Below are 25001 nucleotides of genomic sequence, written 5' to 3' on the forward strand. Positions count from 1 at the left end.
TTTGAAACTACCCCTGCAGGCATTGAGGTTGAAAATTCAACCCCCCCTCACTTGGGGAGGGTTGGTAATCCTGGTCTATAAGTTTGTGGATTAACTACTGTTTTGTAGGCGAACATTTTCCCAGAATTTAGAGACAATCGAAAAACATGACTCTTTGAGTTGGGGCAGTTGAGGAATAATGCCCCATATATAGCTCTAATGAATGCTATTAATTTAATGCTTTAAAATTATTTGTGTGACAAATGATACTCATGTGGATACGCATTTAATATAAGTTATGGTACATACATATGGAATGTATAAACAATTAATTTGTAAAATTCCTGTTGGTAAATGTCAGAGAAGAACTTTTAAGGAATTTATTATTAAAAATATAAAAGAAATTATGTAGGACGGGTGATGCATAGTTGCGGCATGTCTAAGCAATCCATTTTTTTATAGAAATAAATCCTCGCAATCGTATTTCCATCAACGTCTTCTTAAAAGTCTCATAAGTTATAACCTATAGTACATAGCTAAAATTTCTCCCACAATCATATGTCGGCCAACGCTTTCCTTTATTTGTTTTAGAGCGCAAGAGGTTTTTAAGAATTGATCAACGTATGCTGTGAAATTAGTCTTTTAAGGTGACGATGTAATAAGGTGGCATATGATTTATGGTATTTCTGAGAAGCTTCGAATACGCGTTAACCCTCACTTGATACTATGACGTCAGATATATCATATCCTATTTCATATGTTTGGGTGACAAAAAATTTCCATTCCCGGATTCAAGTATTGATTTTCAATATCGATAGTGAGAATCGGATGCAACACTGTTATTCGTATGTCAGCACAAGGAGCGAAACCAATCTCACAGCCTTCTGCGCTGTAGTCGCAAGTTTGCTAATTGTACGGAAAAAGTGGTTCTGAATGCTCCCTACTTATCTACTGATATTGTTTATAATTTAAACTAAAAATAGAGGAGAGTACCCGAATATGAGATATTCTCGTAATATGAGATGGCGGGGTTTCAGCTAAACTAAGAGGCCCACTCTGTTGGTTCTATCACTAACTTGCAGCCCTTGAAGAAAAAGTAATTTCGTGGTAAAGTCAATTTTTCATTGCGCGTCTAAAGATTATGTTCGAACGTTCTGTGAAATCGATGGTGGTCGATTTCTTTGAAAGGAAGTCTTAAGCTCTTATTTATTATACATTAAATAAGTATTTAGCAGTAAAATCTGCCTGGAGGAATAGGGGTTGAATAACTAAGTAAGAAAATACCGATAGTGTAAAAGTTTTTAATTTTACAGGTCAGGCGTAGTAAGTGCGTAGTTGCACGGTGTGGTTCTCATAATATGATATATCTGTGGTATTCTCATTACACACTCTGGCTGCGCGGGGGAACTGGTTACAAAAGGGTTTGTGACTGCTGCAAAAACATAATATATCTAAATACCAGTAAATTTATCCTTCGTAAAGTGAGAATAAAGTTTTACATTAAAAATAATAGAGGAGACTGGATTATTATGGACCACGGGGAATTGCGGACCAGCTTAATATTTTTTTTCCTCGTAGTGGAAGACAACTCCATATCACTGGCGTTAGCTTGCCTCATGTTAAGTTAATTTTCCCAGCAGCACTCGACTTGTTTACACGCAGCGTGATCTCGATTTGACAGGAAATAGAAATGTGAGTCTTCGTGACTTTGTTTTTCACTTTGTGTTTGGTTTATTTTTACCACATTTTCCGAGATCCAACTCAGGTAAATATATTCTTAATATTCGTGGAACCTTATGCCTTCGAAGCAGACAAGAGATTTTGCATGAAGTTTGCATTGTGTTACTCTTATGATGCCTTATTGTAAAAACAGCGTTCGGGGAATTATGGACCACTTTTGTCGGGGAATTACGGACTACTCAGTTCTTGACATTTGACAATCTATTTCATGTATTTAATGTATATAAGTGTATTTTCATGCAAAATTTCAACACAGCATAAGTTTTTCCGCAATTTCTAATAGTTTTTTGATTTTTTTGGTGTTGGGTTTTTTCGATTTTAAAAAAAAAATAACTGATAAAAATGTATGCTTTCCGCTTCTTTTTTATTAAACACCACCATCATTTTGAATTGAGAATAAAGGTTTGTCTACCTCACCTTTTGATTTTCAAGCGATATAAAAAGTGGTCCGCAATTCCCCGAGATTTTTCAAAATCGCAAAAACACCATTTTTGGGCTAAGTGATATAACTTGTATGATTTAATACAATTTGACTGAACTTCCACGACCCAAAGAGAGATTACTTCTCGTACTACAAATTCAAGCTTTGAAATTTTCAGAAAAAGTCATTTTTCGCGAGTTTTGAGCAAAAATCTAATTGCGGTCCATAATACCCCAGTCTCCCCTACTTTATTTTGTATTGTCTTAGTGGTTTCCTCGGGTATCTCATATTATGAGAATAGTTTGACGAGTTTAGAAAAAGCACTTTTTTATATTTTTTGTATTTTTATCCCAAAAAAAACTATCTAAAGTTTTTCATTTAAGCTACAATAACATTTGATTTAACAAAAGTGTCGCCTAAAAGTTGTATTGGAAGCAGTTTGTAGATACTTTTTAGGTGGAATTATTGATGATAAATTTATAGATCTTTTTCGGATGAGAAACTTCAGTTTATTTTTTTTCTCATAGCTTGTGTCGATAGCAAAAAAATTTATTTTAAACATTTTTTATGTTTTTTATGAAAAACAAAAAAAAACTGCACATCTTATCAAAGAATTATTGATAAATTAGCTCTTTTTTTATGAACAAATTTTGTCTTCATATTTTTTTCGTAGCTTGTGTCATTTGTCTAAAAATTTAATTTTTTTATTCTCGATGTTGATTTTTACAAATAAAACAAAAACTGCGCGCCTTTGAAAAAAGTGATTGTTAACAAATTCGTAGATCTTTTCTGGGAACTTTGGATTTTCCAGAAAAAATGAAAAAGTTGTTATGATAGTCTTGTAGATTATTCAAAATGTAACATTTTCCTGTCTCTGCATCTTTTCCATATCGTGCTTTGTTTGTCTTAAAATTTTAATTTTCGTTTATTCTTCAGGTCATTTCTGGATAAAATTCCGAAAAGCACTTACCTCCGATTGATTCGAAACTTCGTATGCCTGTGTATTTTGAAGCGCTGATCACGAATATGATATTGGAAATACTTGCAAATACGATTTTTAAAGTTATACACCCAAAAAACTATCAAAATTTCATGTTGTTCTGTTTATTTCAGTAAATAATAAATATTTACATAAAAGCTTTACACAAAAGTTCTAGATCTTCTAAAAATACATATTTTATGTTTAACCCTAATAACTTATACCTCTGAAAAATTACATATTACTTACATGGGGTAAAATTGACCGCAGCCTAATTTGAAATGTTTTCATACCGATTGTATATATGGTTTCAACATAAAAAAATGCACAGACCCTATTCAATGTATAGAAATTAGATTCCGATAAAAATGAAATGAAAATTATATGGAGGCGTATACAAAAATTCTCAAAATTTAAAAGTTATAAAAAATCTAATTTTTTATTTAAAAAAAACATATCTTCCACAGATTTTACAGCTAAAATTGGTTTTGGGTACTCCTCCAATATCGGGTATCGATACAAAAATTTGTATAGGTAGGTCTGATGCCAAAGGTATAATTATTTTGAAGATCGTCTGCGAGGTATATTTAGACCAAAAAATATAATGAACGTCAATTACAATTTCAATATTTTGATCTATTTTTATTCATATGCAAGTGTTATTAATCAGACTTACATGTTTTAACTAAAACAGCAGTATAATAAATTAAGAAACTGAATAAAGTTTATTTGTACTCTTTGCCTATACGTTCAAGGCATAAGAATCACGATGATTTGCACACATTGGACGCTGGCTCGATGGACATGATATTGTGACTAAAAATGTTAGAAATATTAAATTGTAGCCTAGGAAAAAAATCAAATATGTATATTCTGTTTAGTTATATTTGCCATGATTATTTAAGTACAAAAAACACAAAACTAAGATATTTAATTTTTATGGATCTCGAGCACTATACTTATATGGGATTAGAATGATCCCAACAAATTATTAACAATTTGTTCATTCAACTACCAAAGCATCATAGGCACTTAGGCTTAACGGTGGCAAAGATATTATATACGTAGATGAGGTAAGTGCTGGCGGAATAAGAATAGAGTTATTCGTAGCGAGGGATAAATGTAGACGCCGCTGTCAGTGAAAATCTAGAGCCTCCCCCCTCCCCGTGTACCTTCCTATCCGCTATAGTATCTATCCTCTCTTAACAATTATTGTGAGTAAACGGGTGAAAGAGGCGCTATCGGCGAAATAATTTTCAGTAGATAATATAGTTTCCTGATAATATTAATGATCACTAGAGCTATTAGAGCGGTGACATAGTTGTAGTAAGTGTGGTTCAAACCAATCGAACGCGAAGGGCTCCCGTTAATGGGTCGGCCAACAATGCCGACCACTCTAGAGCTAGGGGAGCCTATGAAGATCGAGTCAATACGATGGATCGGCGGAATCTCGGGACCTTTAGGTGGACGGAGTGACTAAATCACGACTTACGAGAGTGCTACAATGCGAGTGAGTTCGCACGACTACATGCTCTGTGGTGCGAGAAACACCCAGAGCTATCGCACTTTTCGCATCAACGTCTGCGAAATCATGCAGAACTGCTCCAAAAAAGGAGCTATGTAAGCGGAGCGCCTACTCTACCAGTCAGGACAAGCCGGCAACAGAGAAAGAGAGGCGGCACTAAGAACAACCGCAGGCAGGCATCCAATAGATGAAGAGCGATGCTTTACGACCCGGAGAAACATCAACACCAAGGTTTCTCTGAAGCCTAAAGATCTAGCTGAAATGGACAACGAGCTTCTTGGACATTTTCCCGAAGAATCCTACCTCTGCTTTATGAATTGTTGTGTGTATAATGCAGCGAGAGCTTTGGCCGATGCGAACCATTAAAGAAAACGAAAGGTTGATCATAAGACCAAAAGACGAATGCATCAACTCGCCATAAAGGTAGGCTGGGAAAGACAGTACGCGTCCCGCATTCAGTGTGTGATTGACTACCTAACATCCGGTAGCAATTTTACCGCCAAAGTTCGAAAGTTCGCGCTCGAACTCCGGGCCCGTTATCACACACTTAACATGTCAAAGCTGCTGACCATCAGGCAGCATATTGTTGAGAGAATACGAATACTATTTGACACTAAGAGAAGTCTAGAGCGGAGGGAGAGGTGGGTCAGAGAAAATCAACAGTTTTTCTTTGACCCATTTCGACTCTTCCAAGACCCTCCAGTTACTGTCGAACACCCACCCAAACCAAAGAAGGTCGAAGTATTTTGGAGAGAAATTTACGAAGTTCAGTATAGACTGGACGAAGACTCAGAAAATATAAATAGCTTCAAGGAGTTATGTGTTGCCCTCATAACACCTGATAAAGAATGCCCACCCATCACTACCGAGGAGGTGAACAAAGTAAGTGTTAAGAGGTATCAAGAACTATTCCGCTTCGCGATCAGATTGTATCAAGACCTTCTGGTGAAAAAAGTATCCTTCAACCCATCAGCGTTTGGAATTGAATCAGGAATTGAAATTGGAAATGCAGCAAATATGAAAAAATTGTAGTATTCGTTGAAAAAATAATTATAGTTTGTCGTTTAACATTTTCCAAGAATATGTGGTTTTTTTAGCCCAGAAATGTATTAGAAAAAGTATTGACCAGCCCCAGGAATTTTAATGGAAATCACAGTAAATTTTTATAGGAATTTTTTTCTATTGTATATATGCTAAAAAGCCAACACGTAATCGGGCAAATTTTTAAGCCACAATTTATGAAAATAATTTTGAATAATAACAAAATCAGAATAAGAACAATAGCTGTATTACCAATTTTGAAGCCTAACATCAGCTGTTAACACAAAAGTCTTCTGCGCGCATCGCACTCGCGCACACAGATCGCCATGCGCATGATGATTCCGGCGAGTTCCGCCTGCATCTGATTTAATTCATTTCCGTTGAAATGGACTTTCTGATATAAGCCACTTTCTATGAACAATGTTGATCTGTTGTGCGGCTTTTAAGTTCGTTTTCGACCTTAAATCACTATCCCCTAAGGCAGGCTGACTTTACATTTACATCAATATCATTAATTAAGTTACCTAATGAATTTAAGGCGATCCTGATAGTAAGTCAAATGCAATTTTAAGGTTTTCTTTTTACTATGCTGTCGGTGATAGAAGTACCAGGCGCTTTTTTCTTTTTTAGGTAGGATCGCCCAAAGCAAAATCCGAGCTCTAAAACTACCTTACCTGCTACTTGCTTCGCTGCATAGTAGATCACATAACTACAACGATGCTGCCGAGGAAACATAGTCTTTATACTCTTTAGAGTATTTATACAAAAAATCAGACAAAATGGCTTCACCGTTTACCCTTAATATTATTTCTATGATTTTGCCTCGATTCCCAGAGCTCGAAAGTGGTATGCGCGTATCAAGGCGCTTTCTCAGGCTTGAAAAGTAGCCCATGTATTCCACAAAAAAACCTTTCTCCTAAAAATATGAATTGTTTAATTACATATTTTAACCACAGAATATAAATGTCCAAATACAGAATTCAACTTGGAGCTTTTTTCGAAAAATGGTCTAATTCTTGTTTTATTCCAATTAATTGAAAATTGATACATTTTATGAGCGTGGGAAGGAGCACACCGCCACCATGAGTGCACCTATGGTGAAGGGAATATAGGCATCGCTCATTTCTCAATGAAACAGCGGAAGGTACAAAGTGTTATTTTTTCGACGATACTTTAAACATCGTAAACCCAGGATCAAGCGCATGATTTAGATTGAGCGCCTGTCATGCCTAACTCAACTTTCCTATTGTTAGAGATTACAGTCGGTTTAGAGAAATAAAAAATTCTTGAGATATTAAGGAATTTAATTTTAATATTCTGCATTCGGTTCATTACATAACGACAAGACGATTAAAAAAAGATAGAAGAAAATCGGTATTATTTTATTTTCAAGGGTGAAACTTGAAGGATATGCAATTCTAAGTCTTTCCTTGGGCAATTCCTTTTCGAGAATAACCAATTGAAAACTCTACAAACATAGACAGTCTTAATTTTTCTATCTTTTTTCTTGAATCTTTATTTGTTTCAAATACAACTTCTTGCGTCACAATGAATGTGCTGTTGGTCAGAATTGATGAAATATTTTGCTTCAGGATTCATATTTTGTGGTTTAATTTAAGTGTTTTTCATTCGAAAAATTAAAATAATATTTAAAGAAGCGGAGGAGTTTACTTTTTTGTGAGTGGGACCCAGCCATAGAATCATAATACTAAAGGACACACTGTGTACAGTTTATATTATGTTAAAATTTTATAAAAATTATAAATATATTTCCAATTGATTTACAAGATGGAGGTATACGAAATAAATTCATACTAATTAATTTTATTTCCAACACACTCTCACCCTCACCGCAGCACCCCAAATATGACCAAAAAATAAAGAAACTACACTGAGAAAACTATATCGCATGAATTACAATATATACATATTTAAAAATATTTCATAAGGACAACCGCAGGATTTCGCCGGGAGCGGGTGCTAATCTGGAAAATTGCACTCGCTCCCAGCGAAATCGCGGTAATATTTCAGCCACAACCACGTCTCACGACAGTGAGATAGGTGGTTACAGTCAGTAAATAAATCAATACGACGATTCAGCAAGAGCCTCGTGCACCCTAAGAACACGGAGCGACCCAAGGACAACCGCCTTCTGCATTTTTCCCGCAAGTGTTCTAGCATATTGTTGACACGCAGGGATGCTTTTTAGGCTATTAGCAAGTGAAAGGTTGGCACCTCCAAGAGCGCCGATGATAAGGACGATCAGTGTAACATAATATTCCGGGTACAATCGTTGCAACTCCCTTATAAGGTCTCGATACCTCTCTTTCTTTTCATTCTCCTTGGCTATGATGTTTTTGTCAGCTGGTGCCGAAAATGCGATAACGAACATGGTTCGCTTCTCGAAGTCAAGAAGAACCATGTCATGCCTCGAGTGAGCAACAGAAACAATTGTCAGGAATATAAAGTTCCAGTATATGCGGCACTTACCATTCTCGACAATTGACTCGATTTCCCTAGGATCATTTAGAGGAGTGATATCAAGGTTAATACCATAAGAGAGGCAGATATGGTAATAAAGCACTCTTAGTGCCGCATTGTGCCTTTGGATGTAGGTCGTTTCCGCATGAGTTGGACAACTAGATAGTATGTGAGCTAAATGCTCGGGGTGTGCATGTCACGCCCTGCAGCTATTATCGGGAATGTCTTGGCTCAAAATGTGGCGACGTTATGCTAAGGTGGAAATGACACCGTCTTGGAATGCAAAAATGAAACCCTCCGTACCAGACTTCAATCCGGGCGATTTAAGGAAAGCAAGCGTTAGCTCACAAGACATTGACTGATCCTTCACATTCCTGTGGAAGAAACCGTGCATCCTCTTATCGAGGAGCTGTTCACGAAAGTTTTTCTCTTACGCTTTCTTAATCCGGTCTTTCAGGAGTGAGTACTCGAGATAGATAAGATTTGATGCAATTTGCTCACCCCTAATACTGAAGTCATGTCCGAGTGTTTCAGCAGCCTCCTCCGCTGCTTTGTACAGAAGAGCTCCTTTGCCCACTTCTTCGTGATTCCTGATCATTTAAAGAAGAGGGTCTCTTTCATTTGCAACTCTATGTGCTGTACCCAGAATATTCCTGTTGTGAAGACACTCAGGACTCAATATTCCGCGACCACCTTGACGGCGTGAAATGTACAGTCGCGGAACGGAATACTTAAGATGCATGCTTTTGTTCATGTACATAACCTTTCTTGTCCCGGTATCAAAGGATCTGAGCTGCTTCTTCGTCCATGGAACTACTCCAAATGAATAGAGTACTACCGGGACGGCAAATATGTTCGTTGCAGATACTTTATTCCTCGCCGACAGTTCGGAAGACCAAATCTGTCGGATGAGACATTTGTATCTGCTTCGGAGAGTATCCTTTATAGATGTCACATCCTGAATGAGGCTCTGTGGCACGCCCAGGTATGTATAAGTCTCTCCAGCGCAAAGGTGTCGCATGGCGCTTCTATCAACGAGCTCAGGATATTCAGGGATGCCATTAAGTTTTCCTCGCTTCAAATAAACCTTGGCGCATTTGTCTAACCCAAATTCCATTCCAATTTCCTTAGTATATCGTTCGACAATCCCTAGAGCTAGATGTGGTTGCTCTTTGTTTTTAGCATAGATCTTAAGATCGTCCATGTAAAATACATAAGTGATTTTGTTCTTTCGATCTGCAAGTTTGCCGTAAAAGTACCCGTCGGAATGGCGAAGTGCTAGAGATAGTGGCAATAATACAAGGCAAAATAGGAGTGAACTCATGGTGTCGCCCTGAAAGACACCTCTCTGAAAGGTGACCTTGTTAGTTGTCACACGATTTTTTCCAGATGAGATAGTAAATCTGGTTTTCCAAAGCGGCATTAATCTCTCTATGCACCTAACTATTTGCGCATGAACCTTTAAGATTTCCAAAAGACAGATGATAAGTCTATGGGAGGTCGAATCGAAAGCTTTCCGATAATCAATCCAGGCCTTCGATAGATCACGCTGATAGAATGCTGCATCTTTGCAGACACATCTATCGATGAGCAGGTTCTCCCGACATCCGGCTACACCTTTCTTTGTGCGCACACAGGTTCAATTGCCCGTTCTTTCTTGCCACACAGGTTCAATTGCCCGAACAATCCTGTCATTTAGAATAGCTGTGAATATCTTATAAAGTGTGTTCAGACAAGTTATTGGCCTGTAATTCTTCGGGTCAGCTAGGTTGCCTATTTTCGGCAGGAGTATTGTGCGCCCTTCCACCAACCACTCCGGAATTGGCACTTCCGACTTCAAATATGAGGTGAAAATACGGGCCAAATGCTGATGGGTTGAAGAAAACTTCTTCCATCAGAAGGTTTTGATACAATCTGGTCCCGGTGCGGAATAGTTCTTCATCCCTCTTACAGTAACTGGAAGGTCTTGGAAGAGTCGAGATGGGTCAGAGAGAAACTGTTGATTTTCTCTGACCCACCTCTCCCTCCGCTCTAGACTTCTCTTAGCGTCAGATAGTATTTGTATTCTCTCAACAATATGCTGTCTGATGGTCAGCAGCTTTGAATTGTTTAGTGTGTGATAACGGGTGCGGAGTTCGCGCGCGAACTTTCGAACCTTGGCGGTAAAATTCCTGCCAGATGTGATATAGTCAATCACACACTGAATGCGGGACGCGTACTGTCTTGCCCAGCCTATCTTTATGGCAATTTGATGCATTCGTATTTTGGTCTTATGATGAACGGTTGGTTTCGTTTTACGTTTCGCACCAACCAAACCTCTCGCTGCATTATACACACAATAATTGACAGCCCACAGCTCGGATTCTTCGAAAAAATGTCTATGAAGCTCGTCATCCATTTCACCCAGATCTTTAGGCCTGCTCGCGGTTGGCCTTAGTGTCGCCTCTCTTTCTCTCTTTCTCTCTTGCCGGCTTGTTCTATCTGTGGTAGAATAGGCGTTCCGCTTACATAGCCCCTTTTTCGGAGTAGTTTAGCATGGTTTCGCAGACGTTGCTGCGAAAAGAGCGATAGCTCCGGGTGTTTCTCGCACCACAGAGCATGCAGCTGTGCCATGTAACCCCGTTCAGGGGCCACACTCGCATCGTAGCACTGTAGCAAGTCGTGATTCAGTCGCTCCGTCCACCCCAAGGTCGCGAGATCCCGCCGATCCATCGCATTGAATCCATTTTCATTGGCTCCCCCAGCTCTACATTGGTCGTCATTGTTCGCCAACCCATTGTCGGGAGCCCTGCGCGTTCTGTTGTTTTGAATCGCACTTACTACAACTATGTTTGGTGTTGTCATTGTTGTTCTTACGAGAACATAGGGAAAGGGGTTCATCCATCCTTGTAGAGCCCCGCATGCAAGGATAAGGCTGCATACTCTGAGAGGTCGCCCGGTATCCAAGAGTCACCGTTCTAGACACCTCACCCAGGTGCCATTGACCTTTTGGCACGGTTTTCACACCTCCGCTTGGGGGTTAATTCCTTCGGAACCACCCCTGGACAATTGTCCGTAACTGCCTATTTATTTTTGTAACCATATTCAGCAGAAACCCTTGGTACAGGGACCCTCTATCCGCATAATAATAGCGCAAAATCGTTAGAGATAAAGTTAAAGAGAAAGTTTACATCAATTACAGATGAAAGATTCACTGGGGAAAAAAAAAACCTGGCCAGATAAACTGTACATGAATCGAAGATAATTTACGAATTTTATGCTTGCTTGGATAATATTTTATCTTATAATCGCTCCATTTTTATTCGAGGTGTAGTGACTATTACGACGCCAGCGCTATCCAGCGTCGTTTAACTTCATTACATTTGAGCGAAATGGGAATTTCCATCTGTCAGTTTCATTTTGCGCGTTTGCTAAATGGTATTAAATAAGTTCTTGTTCGTCTACAATAATGTAATTTGTTTCGGAGGAGATACTATATCAGTAATAAAAATTGTTTTTCTTTTTTCTGTTGTCACACGGTCACACCGAAAACCAGTGCTACCGGAAGAAAAATTTTCATTCAGGCCAAAACCTCAATCGTCCACCACAAAGAGTGAACTGCACGTACGAAAAAGGAGCGGAGGAAGAAAAAGATTACGAGGAAACTCAGCAAGCGAAGGAAGAGATACAAGCCTGCGAGATCGAGTATCAGCCATATCTGGACGACTGTTTTCAATGCGAGCAGACTTGCATGGATTACGACGAAAGAGAAAATTATTAATCGACAGTGGATCATCGACTAATTTGATTAAAGAAAATCTTTTGCATCCGAAACACTCCACCGAAAATTGCAATAAAGAATTGCACATGGGAAACGATATGCATTTTTATACACGGATAATTACTTGTGAATACGTTAATAAAGACCATATTTTTTATATAGTGCCGGAGGAATTTCCTATACCTGAATACCGAATACTCGGAACACCGTTTCTATACAAGTATGATTTTAATCTATCCAACAGGTATTTAAAACTGAATGGGCACAATCATGATCTGATTGGCAATGGCATATTTATTCCTGAACTTAGTGTCCAAGTTGTAAAAATCGAAACCATTAGGAAAAATGGACACTTGATTTTAGAAGAAAATCCGTACTTGCTGGCTTCGATCTACCGAATCACGAAAGGACAAATCCAAGTACCTATTGCGAATCATTCAGATAAAACAGTAGTAATATCAACAAGCGAAATCAAATATAATTAAATTAAAATTCAAGAACCAAAGGAAAGAATTCAATACATAACTTCAGAAGAGTACTGCAAACGAATTTCATTACTACGGGAAAATTCTAGACTTTCCCACATCGAGGAAGAGCACAGAGTCTCGATAGAAAAAATTATTGTACATTATAATGATGTTTTTTCGCTTCCAGGAGATCCAGTACCATGTACAAAGTTAGCCGCACATAAAATTGTTTTCAAAGACGAAAAGATCATCAACAACAGGTCCTACAGAACTGCCGAGTGTCACAAACAAGAAATAAATACTCAAGTTGAGGATAATCCGGATTCCACCAGATACCCATAGAAGAAAACTCGAAGAAGTATACAGCTTTCTCTACATCAGAAGGACACTTTGAATTCGAACGTATGCCATTTGGATTGAAGAATGCCCCTGCCACCTTCTATAGCATGATGGATACTGAGATCAAAGGATTGATTGGCAAGATCTGTTTCGTGTACCTTGATGATATTGTGGTTTTTGGATCCACATTTCAGGAACATAATCAGAACTTAGTCACCATCTTTGAAAGGCTGCGACACACTGGACTCAGACTACAGCCCGATAAATGTGAGTATTTGAGACCCAAACTTGAGTACTTGAGACATGTTATCACCAAAGATGGAGGTAAACCTATTCCCAAAAAACTCGAGGCTGTCACGAATTTCAAGATACCCAGTAACGCCACGGAAGTAAAATCCTTTTAGGACTGACCAGGGTAGTAAGTTTGTCTCGGAACTAATGTTGAATTCTGAAAACCTTTTTAAAATGAAGCACATAAAAACGAGTACCTTTCACCCGCAAAGTAACGGCAGTTTAGAAAGAGCTTATGCAGTAGTCAAAGTTCTTATTAAAACTGCAATAGAACAAAATTAAAATGATAGGGACGAAAATTTAAAGTTAATTACCCTCATGCACGTTAGTACACGAGGGACAGGATTTACACCGTTTGAATTAATGTTTGGACGTTAGGCTAACATCCCTTCCGTGTTAGCAACTACCACAAGTTTAAAATACTCGGAGTTAGTCTCGCTATGGAGAGAACGGCACAAGAAATACATCAGTAAAGCTAAACGAAAAATCGAGAAACGAAAACAAAAATACAAGTAGATTCAAGACAAACACATAGGTATCCCCCAAACCATATTTGATATCGAAGATATGATCCCAACTTTAAATAATCGCAAAACGTCCAAGCTAGATGCTGATTGTTTACACCCTGCCACAATAATCGAAATTGGAAACAACAATAATTATACAATACTACTAGACAGCGAAAGAGTGCAGATTCACGCCAATCAATTACAATAACTTTACTACTGATTTGCAGATTGATGATAATCCTGCTGCTCATCCTGTCCGCTTTCGGAAAGGTAATATTTACACCACTCGACGATACCGCCGTTTATGCAGAAGAAATTGGCCATGCTAAACTATATCATACCATCTGGCATTTAGTCGTTTCTTTCGATCCCTCGCAACTTGAGCCACGCTTCACCGACTTCTATAACGCCTATCAAAATGCCAATCAGATGTGTCAAGCCTGTATTGAGCAGTTTGAACTAAAGATACTGAACATTCAAATCGACCGTCTTGGCGGTAATAAAAGAATCTTGAATCAGCTCTTAGAAACTCGCCACACCAAAAGAGGACTTTTCAATTTTGTAGGTAGCATCTCTAAAACTCTTTTTGGTACCTTAGAAGAAAAAGATTTGGAGTATATTAATAACGAATTAGATCAACTTTACACAGATAACAAAGTACGCTTCACAAGCATATCCAATCAGACAAAAATTGATAAAACAATTCTAAACTTAGCTTCCCACGACGTTCAGGTACTCAGCGAACACAGTAAAGCAAACGTGGACCGTTTAAATAAAATGATTAACCAAACAAACACTAATACTTTAAGTATAATTATAAATAACCATTTGAACATTATCATTGCAAGAGCTGAGCGCTGATATAAACCTTTCAATCGATTCAATAAATGATGGGAAGCATGTTATCATACATTCTCAGATATTTACTCCAGGTACATTTCAAAATGGTTCACATGATTTTGAACAACACAACAACGTCAAATATCAGATACCACTTAAAGAAGAGAATTTCCAGAATATTTTAGATATTTCTTAAGTCAGTAAAAGTATATTAAGCAAACTCTTATTGTACTCGATTAAAGTTCCCCAACTTGAAAACGAAAGTTACCAAGTCCACCATCTGATCCCTATACCCAAAAAAATCCAGAGTACATTCCTAGCAGTAACTCCCGAAAATGATTATATCTTACTAAATGATCAGAGGACTTTATATGTACCTAGCGACCAACAACCAACAACTTTACATGTACTTTGTGAAACTTCTGATGAGCATGTTAATTTAGTATCATCGCAAGAAATAACTAGTACCGAAAGTTGTATTCTTAGCACTGAAGGTACAATCATGAAAGTTAGTCCCTTAAAGAGCGAATAAAGAGAAATAATGTATACTAAAGAAATGATACTACCGTACGACAGAAACGATCTCGACTTGTTAAAAAAGAGACTTACACCTCTCCAAAAATATGTAAAATCTGAAAATATTAGAGCATCCAGTCAAACCCTAGACGATATAGAAAATGCTTTAACTAAAATAAAAAATGCGCGTTGAACCAAAAATTGGACCGAAAGAATAAGCGATATCTTAGCATACTTAGGTTACGCCTGCATTGTGTTAGTTTCACTGTTTGCTTTATACAAATGCGGCATTCTAAAATTAATTAGAGCTTGCCTAACAAAAATTTGCATACAAATGTTCTGCGTCAATAATCATGTCACCACGTCAAATGTACCTCAAACTGTAACTTATACGACAGTATTCCCAGATTCCGCTGAGATTGAACGCACTCGTCCAAAAAGTTTTCGGGGTAAAAACAATCTACAAAGGGAGGGTGTGAGATGTGCCGTTGCCTCGCTGACTGTACACTATGTTAGATGGGCCTTTGTCCCAGTACTACCCTTAAACTAGCCCTTAAGCGAGCCCTCTGCATGTAACGCCTAGGCTCGGGGCGTCAGTTCTACTCCGACCGTGCTTTAGCAATAAAGTGCTCAAACTCTATTCCGTGTGTTTAGTTCTACGGAGCCCAAACCCCCGGAATACTATAATGAATGAATATTAATTAAGTGATTGGTGTAAGTAGAAGATTATAAGTGATTATGTTTTAATAGAGAAATTATATTGTGAAACCCCACGCAAAAAGCAAACAGCGTATAATTGTAGCTGAAATACATTTAAAATAATAAAATATATCACATAGTTCTTTTTTTAATATATTACAAACTATATTTTATTTTAGACGATTTATAACATAGATTATACATAGTTCTGACTTAAAAATTAGTATGGCACCGTTCAAAAAATTATGTGCAAGTTGCTATTTTGCAATTCGTTTCGCTTTTATTTCGAAAAAACTTATTAATACCAATTTCGATTGTCAATTATTTTGCATCATCAAGTTCGATTTTCAGTATAGATAGATTTAAGCATCGACTTTGATCCATTCTGTTCCGTAAATAGGATTTTATAATTTTTAATTTGCTGAACGTCCTTTCGCAAGTTGCTATACTATACATGCACAGTCAAATACATTCTTAGGGGATTACTTCTGAAAAATCGCTTTCCATTAAGCTGTATTTAATGAGTGAAGTGCGGAAAACATCTTTTACCGTTGATGTCTCATTAAATCCTTTACAATTTAAAAATGGGATAAAGTTGATGACTGACAAGGGGAATTCTTTGTGAAATCCTCATGATATCGAATCCGTAGTTTCTCTGTAAAATATATATTCACAATGTGTAATTCGACCTTAGACACCTTAAGGTGTGATTAAAGACATTGATTTTTAGAAATTCTTCACTAATATCGAAATGCTTCTTACGGCTTAGTTTCCGTCTTTCTACAAAGACTGGTTCAATTCCCCATTTTTGCGATATTTGTGTAGCTTCTTCCTTACACTTTTCATATTTAAGTCTGTACTTTTTCGAATGTTTTCTTGCAGTGTTTGAGATTTTAAGTGCACAACTTAAATATATATTTTCTGCTTGAAGTAAAATTTTGATGAAACATTTACTTCGTTTAGTATATTGGAAAGCATTATGCACATCATTATAAATTCAAACTTCACCACATTTAAAAAAAATTATAGCTGTTTGTAGCTGCATTAATCCATAAGGTTACGTTTTTTCATTAGCCGAGAATATTTCGGAATATTTCAGATATGTAAAAAAATAATCTAGACCATTTCAAATAAAAAGTTTTTATTTGAGAAGAGATTACACTATTTTAGGAAAAATTTAAGCCAGTTTAGAAGATTGTTAGGACTGTTTAAATCGTGGAAATTTTTTTTAATATTTAATAAATTTGTATATATTTTTATAAGTATTAAAATGTTTTTTTTCTCTATTTCAAAATTTCAAAATTCGGAAATACCTTCTAAACTAACTTAAATTACCCCCAAAATTGCCTTCAAGTCAATGCTTAAACAATTTTTATTCGTAAGCAATTCATGCTCTATTTAAAAGAAATGTGGAAGAAAAAAATTAATTTTATAAACATTGCCATAAAGCTTTTTTAGCAGAATTTACTACTCCTCATATTAATATAATATTACGTTTAATTAATAAAATGCGGTTTTGAAATATTGTTTGAAAAGGAATTGTTTAAACAAATTAGGTTTGTTTTAATAATTAAAAAATGGGTAATATATTCTTTCGAATTTCTATAATTGAAATAAATAATTATTTGAAAATGCACAAGAATTTATGGAATGAAAATTAAAATATAAATTTTGCCAATGGCCGTAAGGGCCCCCTCACAGAAGGACCTACCGCTGTTTCATTGAGAAATGAGCCACGCCGATATTCCGTTCGCCCTGGGTACACTCATAGTGGCGGTTTGATCTTTCCCAGACGCATAAAATGCATCAATTTTCAATTCATTGGAATTAAACAAGAACCAGACCATTTTTCGAAAAAAGCTCTCCCTGGCAGACTGAAAGAACCGAAAGGAGCCTCTACAAAGTAACCTTAAAGACCCCACTGAGACCCCTTGGTTCCTTCTTAAAAAACTCAAAATAAAAAAACAGCAAAATCAACTTTGAAATTGTTGAAATGTGGATTCTACATTAAAATTTCCATTAGAAACTCACGGATTAATCGCAATACTTTTTCTTGCAGCGTTAAAAAATTTTTTAAATGCCATCAACTTCTGTTGAAGGGAACTTCAAGCGCATCCACAATAGCTCAAATAGTATGTTACGCGCGAAGTTAAAAAAAAGAAAGATTGACAAATTAATGTAAATAAATATATGTAAGAAATTTATATGTTTAATTTTACACAAATTGAATAACTTCCCTGATAAGAATGATATGAAAAATGAGAATTTAAACAAATCCTTTACGTTTAGTCCTGACATCTCGTCTCATAACTTGAAGGACACTGCTTGACTGCTCTCACTTGATCGCAGCTTTGTTGTCTGACGTTTTCACTAAGTGGCGCTAGTATCCAAACAAAATTCTCAAAGTTACCGACGGAACTCTTATTAACTACCACTAAAAAAAGATGCACTTGAAGCCGCTTCGACCCATGTAAGTGACAGGTATTATGCTATTTAAAGTTTTTAACGCTGCAAGAAAAAGTATTGCGATTACTTTCTGAGTTTTAAATGCAAATTTTAACATAAAATCCGAATTTCAAAAATTTAAAAGTTGATCTTGCTGTTTTTTTTAGTTTTGTCAGAAGGAACCGACGGGGGACTCAATGGGGTATTTAAGGGTACTTTGTAGAGGCTCCTTTCGGTTACCTTGGTCTGCCAGGACTATGTTTGATTATGTATTTATACATTTCCTATCATGTGGGTAAAATATGAAATCAAATAATTCATAATTGTAGGAGAATCGTTTGTTTGTGTAATACATGGGCTAAATTTCGAGCCTGAGGAAGCGCCTTAAGAATAGCTAGGAATCGCTTGGGGAAGATCCGAGATAAGGGCTCCCAACCCAAGCGTCACATACGAGAACGTCCAACATATGCGTACATTACTTGCAAACAATCGTCTACTAAATATTGAAACGTTATCAGAGGAACTTAAAATTAGTGAAGGTAGTATTCACATCTTAGTATTTGACAGGGTTCTTCAGTGAGTGTATATTTGGTCGTAAATACTCATTTGCAAGATATCTCGTTTCTACTACTACACCGTCTTATTCAGCACGAAAAAATTCCGTCTCACTCTTACAGCTGAGTATAGAGTCGTGGTGGTGGAAACGAGACATGTGGCAAATGAGTATTTACTGTCGAATTTCCCCACGCTGAAGAGCCCTGGTATATGACGTCCGCGGCAAAAGAAAAGTGCACGCGATTGTCGTACGCCATTCGTACTTGAGCAGAAAAAGCAGCGTGTTTTGACGGCATCCGATTTAATTGAATGCGCTGATAACAGCACTTCCTTTTTTAAAGAGTATTATAATGTATTACACGTTTGTAAAAAACTTTTGCCTAGTTTGAAAAAAAAACTTAATTGCGGCTCTTTATTCCATTCCGAAATTGCGACAAACTAAAAAATCTTAATATTTTCCAACAGAATGAACCAGTTATTATTCCATGCAGACTAAACCGTATTGCCCTCAGTAGCAGGGTGGAGTGAAAATGATCAAATTAGTCGAATCGTTTGAGCTGAGCGAAAATCATTTATGGGTTCGCATCCGAGAAAAATGAAAAATAGTTTGAAGTCGGTTAATATTTTCCTTTCCCTTTTCTGATTTGAAAATTTAAATTTTTGAAAATTCCAAAAAAATTTCCTTATTTCGTCGAGAATTATAGCCAATTTTTTTATGTACAGTTTTTGCTAGTGAATAATAATAAAAAAATTAAATTGAAAAAAATTGGGTTAATTTAGAACTTTTTCAAAATGGTCAAAAAACATCTTATTTAGATTGAGTCCCATGCACACATTTTTGAACAAGTTGAATGTGTCGAACCTGAAATTTCTCAAGCTAACTTTATTTTACTTATACAGTTTTAGGCTTCAGATAAACACCGTGATTGGACTTCCGAGTCCATTGCCATGCTTTGATCTTTGCTCGTTTTGTACTGGAATCACGATAATGGAATATTAATTCGTATCCTACAAAATCACCCACAGTCACTGCACGAAGAAGAAATTAAAAGATTCGAAGAATGGGAAACGAGTGTCGTGACACGACTTCAAGGCTATGCAAGTCGGGTGGAGAAGAAATTCCTTGGTTATGTTTGTAAAAGAATTTCGTTTTGTGGGGAGTTGAAACACTGCGTTACATTATATTTTACAGTCCTAAATGTCAGCTTTTAAAACAGGGGAAATAGGGTGATCTTTCAACATAATTGGTGCGTAAATTCATTTGAATATAATTTATGTACATGTACAACAAAATCGTTGAATTTTCAACCAAAAAAATATTTTTTAACCAAATAGTTGAATTTTCAACAAACAAAACAAAATCTGGTTTAGACCAAACAGTTGCATTTATGATAAAATAGTTTAATCTTTAACCAAAAAGTTGAATTTTCAATCTGTAAATATGAATCTTGAATCACATGATCGAATATTCAAACAAAAAAGAATTAACTTCAATTGCAGACATTTGAATTTTTACCTAAGAGCTGAGTTTTCAATCAAGAAAGAATCATTTATAAACTATAACTTGTATACCCAAGAAGTTGAATATTTAACGAAGAGGGATGACTTTTCAATCCGTTTGATTAGTTGAATTTTCATCCAAATAGCTGAATTGTTAACTAAATAGATTCATTATCAAATTAGGTTGATATTTCCACAAAAAATTTTGAAATAACGTAATTTAGAATTCAACCAAAAAAGACGAAATTTTAACAAAATAGTTAAATTTTCCAACAAAACAGATTAATTTATACCAAAAAATGGCACTTTTAACAAAAAAAAAGATTAACTTATCACAAAATGAGATTAAATTTCAACCGAACAAGTAGTTACTGATGTTGCTTAAACTATTACATTTTTTGATTCTTTAAATCATACAAAACTGCTTTCTTATGAGATTAAAAAGAAAATGAATTTTTTAACAAAATAGTTAAATCATGAACCAATGAAACTATTTTTGAATATAGTAGTGCAACCTTCAAGCAAGTAGTTGAATTGTAATTTTGACCTAAAAATGGAATTAAATTTTAACGAAAAATAGATTGAAAATGTTTGATGAAATATGGTTTTAGTTGATCAACTGTTGATATAAATTGATTAATGATTAATATAATTAATCTGTAGTTCAAGTCTTAAAAATGTAAAAATGATTGGTTTTAGAAGACGATTCTGAATTTGCTCAAAACTAAACAATGTAAAGATTTGACCGCTAATAATAAATGAACTGTTTTAATTCGAAAGTCTTAGTTATATGAATGTAAACGTTCAATCGAAAAGTCATAAAATATTTTCAAATTTTAAGTAATTTTAAACTAAGAGACTGATAAATAAACACTTTTATTTAATTTCAAATCCTATTTCAATATTGTTCTAATCTAAAATATTCCATTTTCAACCCATTTAATTTGGCAATTCATTTAAAATGAAAAATTATAATTTAAATTTTAAAAATCGAACAATTTTTAACTGAATTGTTCGAATTGGAAAGCCTTGAATTCTTAAAAGATTGGAATGCTCAATTTGAACTTTGGACGTTACAGTACTAATTGTTTCATTTAACAAATTTTTAATTTCTAATTGACAATATTAAGTTTTGATGTATCAATAATAATTGAACAATTATTTATTTAAAACGTCTTAAAGCTAATAGTATGTTGCATGACAAGGAATGAAACATAGTGATCGTTGTGTTACATTCCTATTAATGCAAATTATTTTTCATAGCTGTTTAATGTTTATGTTTATAAATATTTAATTTTGCCAGATCAGGAATGGGCAGAGAAGAATCGTTAGAAATAATAAATAGTTTAAGTTTTATTTCAAGTATAGAATACTTGGCAGACTAATACCATTTTTTAGAACCACACAGATCACTCATTCGTTTTTATAGACATTTTTGCAAGATGTAAGATTTAATGTCTTTATTGAGTTTATCACTTTACTGATCCGCAACGTTCGGACAACGATCTGTCGCGATTCACTGCTGCTCGCACAATGGTTTTCTCAAACGACAAGGTTATCATCACACACTCAAACTGAGAAATCACGTGACTTCAAACATTCATTTAAATAATAAGGAAACCGAAAATAGCTTTGAAATAGGCGATGTCGATAATTGAATAATTTTCAATTGCAGAAAATCTCACAAAGACGAAACATTAGAACTTTAAACAATAGAAAATATATATTCAAAATTCGAGTTTCGATACCTGTAGAGCTGGTGGAAACACGATGTTTGCATCCCTAGTTTTGAAACATTTCGTCTTCGAGTTTCGTTACGTGTAGAGTGGGCCGAAAGACGGTGTTCTCTTCCCGAGGGTTGAAACCTTTTGTTTCAACTCTAGGGTACACATGTATGTAGGTAGAAGGGTAGGGTGTACAGGTACCTGAACTCGAATTTTCGATATATTTGCTATGAAATAGTATGTTGTATAAATAGTATTACAAGGGATGAAACACAACGATTGCAACGAGTGTGAAGTTTGCTGCTTGAGCGAAGCGAGGGCTGCGTTCACACGAGTTGCGATCGTTTTGTTACATTCCTAGTAATGTATATTATTTTTGATAGCTTATATATTGAAATTTCGAGTTTCGATACCTGTATAGCGGGGTGAAACACGGTTTTTGCATTCCTAGGGTTGAAACATATTTTCTTCGAATTTCAGTACGTGTAAAGCGGGCTGAAACACCGTGTTTACATCCCTCGAGTTGAAACCTTTTTTCGATTCTAGAGTAGACACGTTGGTAGGTAGGATCTACAGGTACCTCAACTCGAATTTTCAATAGATTTGCTATGAAAAATTATATGCATACTAGGAATGTAACACAACGATCGCAACTCGTGTGAAGGCAGCCCTCGGTTCGCTCGGGCAACAAACTTAGCACTCTTTGCAATCGCTGTGTTTCATCCCTTGTAATGCAACATACTATTTCATAGCAAATCCATTGAAAATTCGAATTCAGGTACCTGCAAACCCTAACTTTCTATCTACCTACCGGTGTACCCTAGGTATGAAAACACCATCTTTTAGCCCACTCTGCACGTACCGAAACTCGAAGATAAAATATTTCTACGCTAGGGATGCAAACACTGTACTTCAACCCGCACATTCGTTGCAATCGCTGTGTTTCATCCCTTGTAATTCAAGATACTATTACTAAAAGATACTAAAGATACTAAAGGTGCCTAAAATAAATTATATAACTTTCAAAATTTACAAATTTATTTAATTTCACATGGTTCAATTGCAAAGTTTTAAAGCTATCATTTCATAAGTGTAAATTAATGAGTGTTTGAATGACACATTTCTCAATTAAATATGGTTTAAGTTTTTATTTTAAAAGTTTAAAATAAAACAAGTTTAACTTTAAGTGCTTTAATTTGCAGCTCAGTTTAAATAACTTGAAATGAAAAAAGTTCACTTTCAAGAGTTCAGTTTATTTTATTTCAATAATTGTGAAAAGATTTTGCAAACTGGGAATTTTTTCTTCTATTAAAACAGCCTCCCTAACTTTACTAAGTAGGAACTGTAAACATTTCTATTATTATAAAACTCACGAACCGTATCTATATGGTAATATGACTAGCCTTTATATTTTTCTACTGTTTTAAATGAGTACCTAATATTTAGATCTCAGCTTGAAATACATAAATGTGCTTCTTATACATTTTTTAAGTGTGGTTGAATTTTAATAAATGGTAGCTTGATTTTTCGACGAAAAGATTTTACACAACTTTACTGTTTTTGGTTTTAAAAGACAATTGTTCTATGACTGAAATCATTAAAGCAATTTTGTAGAGAAAACATTTTTTCAACAGATAACTATATTTAAATATTAATTACTTATTTTCAACATTGTAAACAGTAGAGTTGTAGAAAGTAGGAGATGTATTTACTGAAATATAAACTATAAATTATTAAAACTCGACCAGTTTTGTTGAGTTGCTAAGAAGCTATAGTAAGAAAATGGCTATTACACTTTTTTTTATCAAAAGTTGTACTAAATCTTATTCATTATTTTTTACGCAGTTACTATTTGAAAAAAAAAACTTAATGAAAGATGTAAACCAATTTTAATATTGTTAATAATTCGAACTCAGGTAATTTCTTAATCTTTTATTTTTCCTACTGTAGTTAAGTTAAGGCTTCAAATCAAAAGCAACTGCTTGAAAACATAAATATATTTTCCGGATTGAAACAAAGGGATAATCAGTGCAGAGTAATTGATTAGATCAAGACTTTACGAGGAAGATGTGTTATGATTTATATATACCCTGAATTACTATATATATATATACATACATAATTAAAAATTTGTCATAAGGACAACCGCAGGATTTCGCCGGGAGCGGGTGCTAATCTGAAAAATTGCACCCGCTTCCAGCGAAATCGCGGTAAAATTTCAGCCATAACCACGCCTCACAACCGTGAGATAGGTGGTTACAGTCTGTAAAGGAATCAATACGACAGTTTAACAGAATATTCCGGGTACAATCGTTGCAACTCCCTTATAATGTCTCGATACCTCTCTTTCTTTTCACTCTCCTTGGCTATGATGTTTTTGTCAGCTGGTGCCGAAAATTCGATAACGAACATGGTTCGCTTCTCGAAGTCAAGAAGAACCATGTCAGGCCTCGAGTGAGCAACAGAAACAATTGTCGAGAATATAAAGTTCCAGTATATACGGCACTTCCCATTCTCGACAATTGACTCAATTTCCCTAGGAGCATTTAGAGGAGCGATATTAAGGTGAATGCCGTAGGAGTGACAGAGACGGTAATAAAGTACTCTCAGTGCCGCATTGTGCCTTTGAATGTAGGTCGTTCCCGCGAGTGTTGGACAACTAGATAGTATGTGAGCTAAATGCTCGGGGTGTGCATGGCACGCCCTGTAACTATCATCGGGAATGTCTTGGCTGAAAATGTGGCGACGGTATGTTAAGGTGGAAATAACACCGTCTTGGCATGCAAAAATGAAAATCTCCGTACCAGACTTCAATCCGGGCGATTTAAGGAAAGCAAACGTTAGCTCACAAGACATTGACTGATCCTTCACATTTCTGTGGAAGATACCGTGCATTCTCTTATCTAGGAGCTGTTAACGAAAGTTTTTCTCTTGTGCTTTCTTAATCCGGGCTTTCAGAAGTGAGTACTCGAGATAGATTAGATTTGATGCATTTTGCTCACCCCTAATACTGAAGTCAAGTCCGAGTGTTTCAGAAGCCTCCTCCGCTGCTTTGTACAGAAATGCTCCTTTGCCTACTTCCTCGTCGTTCCTGACCATTTTAAGAAGAGGGTCTCTTCCATTTGTAACTCTATGTGCTGTACCCAGAATAATCCTGTTGTAAAGACATTCAAGACTCAATATTCCGCGA

At 35.8% G+C, this 25001-nt stretch overlaps 3 protein-coding genes across 6 annotated transcripts in view; all 3 read left to right on the forward strand.

Moving 5' to 3' along the window:
• The window catches only part of LOC117172354 (synaptotagmin-10-like), a 476779-nt gene that overhangs the window by 386747 nt on the left and 65031 nt on the right, over positions 1–25001 (forward strand). The window lies entirely within an intron of this gene.
• LOC117172355 (growth arrest-specific protein 2-like) overlaps positions 1–25001 on the forward strand; it is a 410439-nt gene that overhangs the window by 27784 nt on the left and 357654 nt on the right. The window lies entirely within an intron of this gene.
• LOC117172356 lies at positions 12969–15638 on the forward strand. The gene is made up of 2 exons (XM_033360193.1): positions 12969–12999; positions 13760–15638. The coding sequence occupies exon 2, from the start codon at positions 13764–13766 to the stop codon at positions 14391–14393; it is 630 nt and encodes a 209-aa protein (XP_033216084.1). The 5' UTR covers positions 12969–12999; positions 13760–13763; the 3' UTR covers positions 14394–15638.

The sequence above is a fragment of the Belonocnema kinseyi genome, chromosome 5 (genome assembly GCF_010883055.1).
Source record: "Belonocnema kinseyi isolate 2016_QV_RU_SX_M_011 chromosome 5, B_treatae_v1, whole genome shotgun sequence".
NCBI lineage: Eukaryota > Metazoa > Arthropoda > Insecta > Hymenoptera > Cynipidae > Belonocnema > Belonocnema kinseyi.

What these genes read in the sequence shown, in the direction of transcription:
- LOC117172356 (XM_033360193.1), top strand. Translation starts at nt 13,764, where the DNA reads ATGATAATCCTGCTGCTCATCCTGTCCGCTTTCGGAAAGGTAATATTT.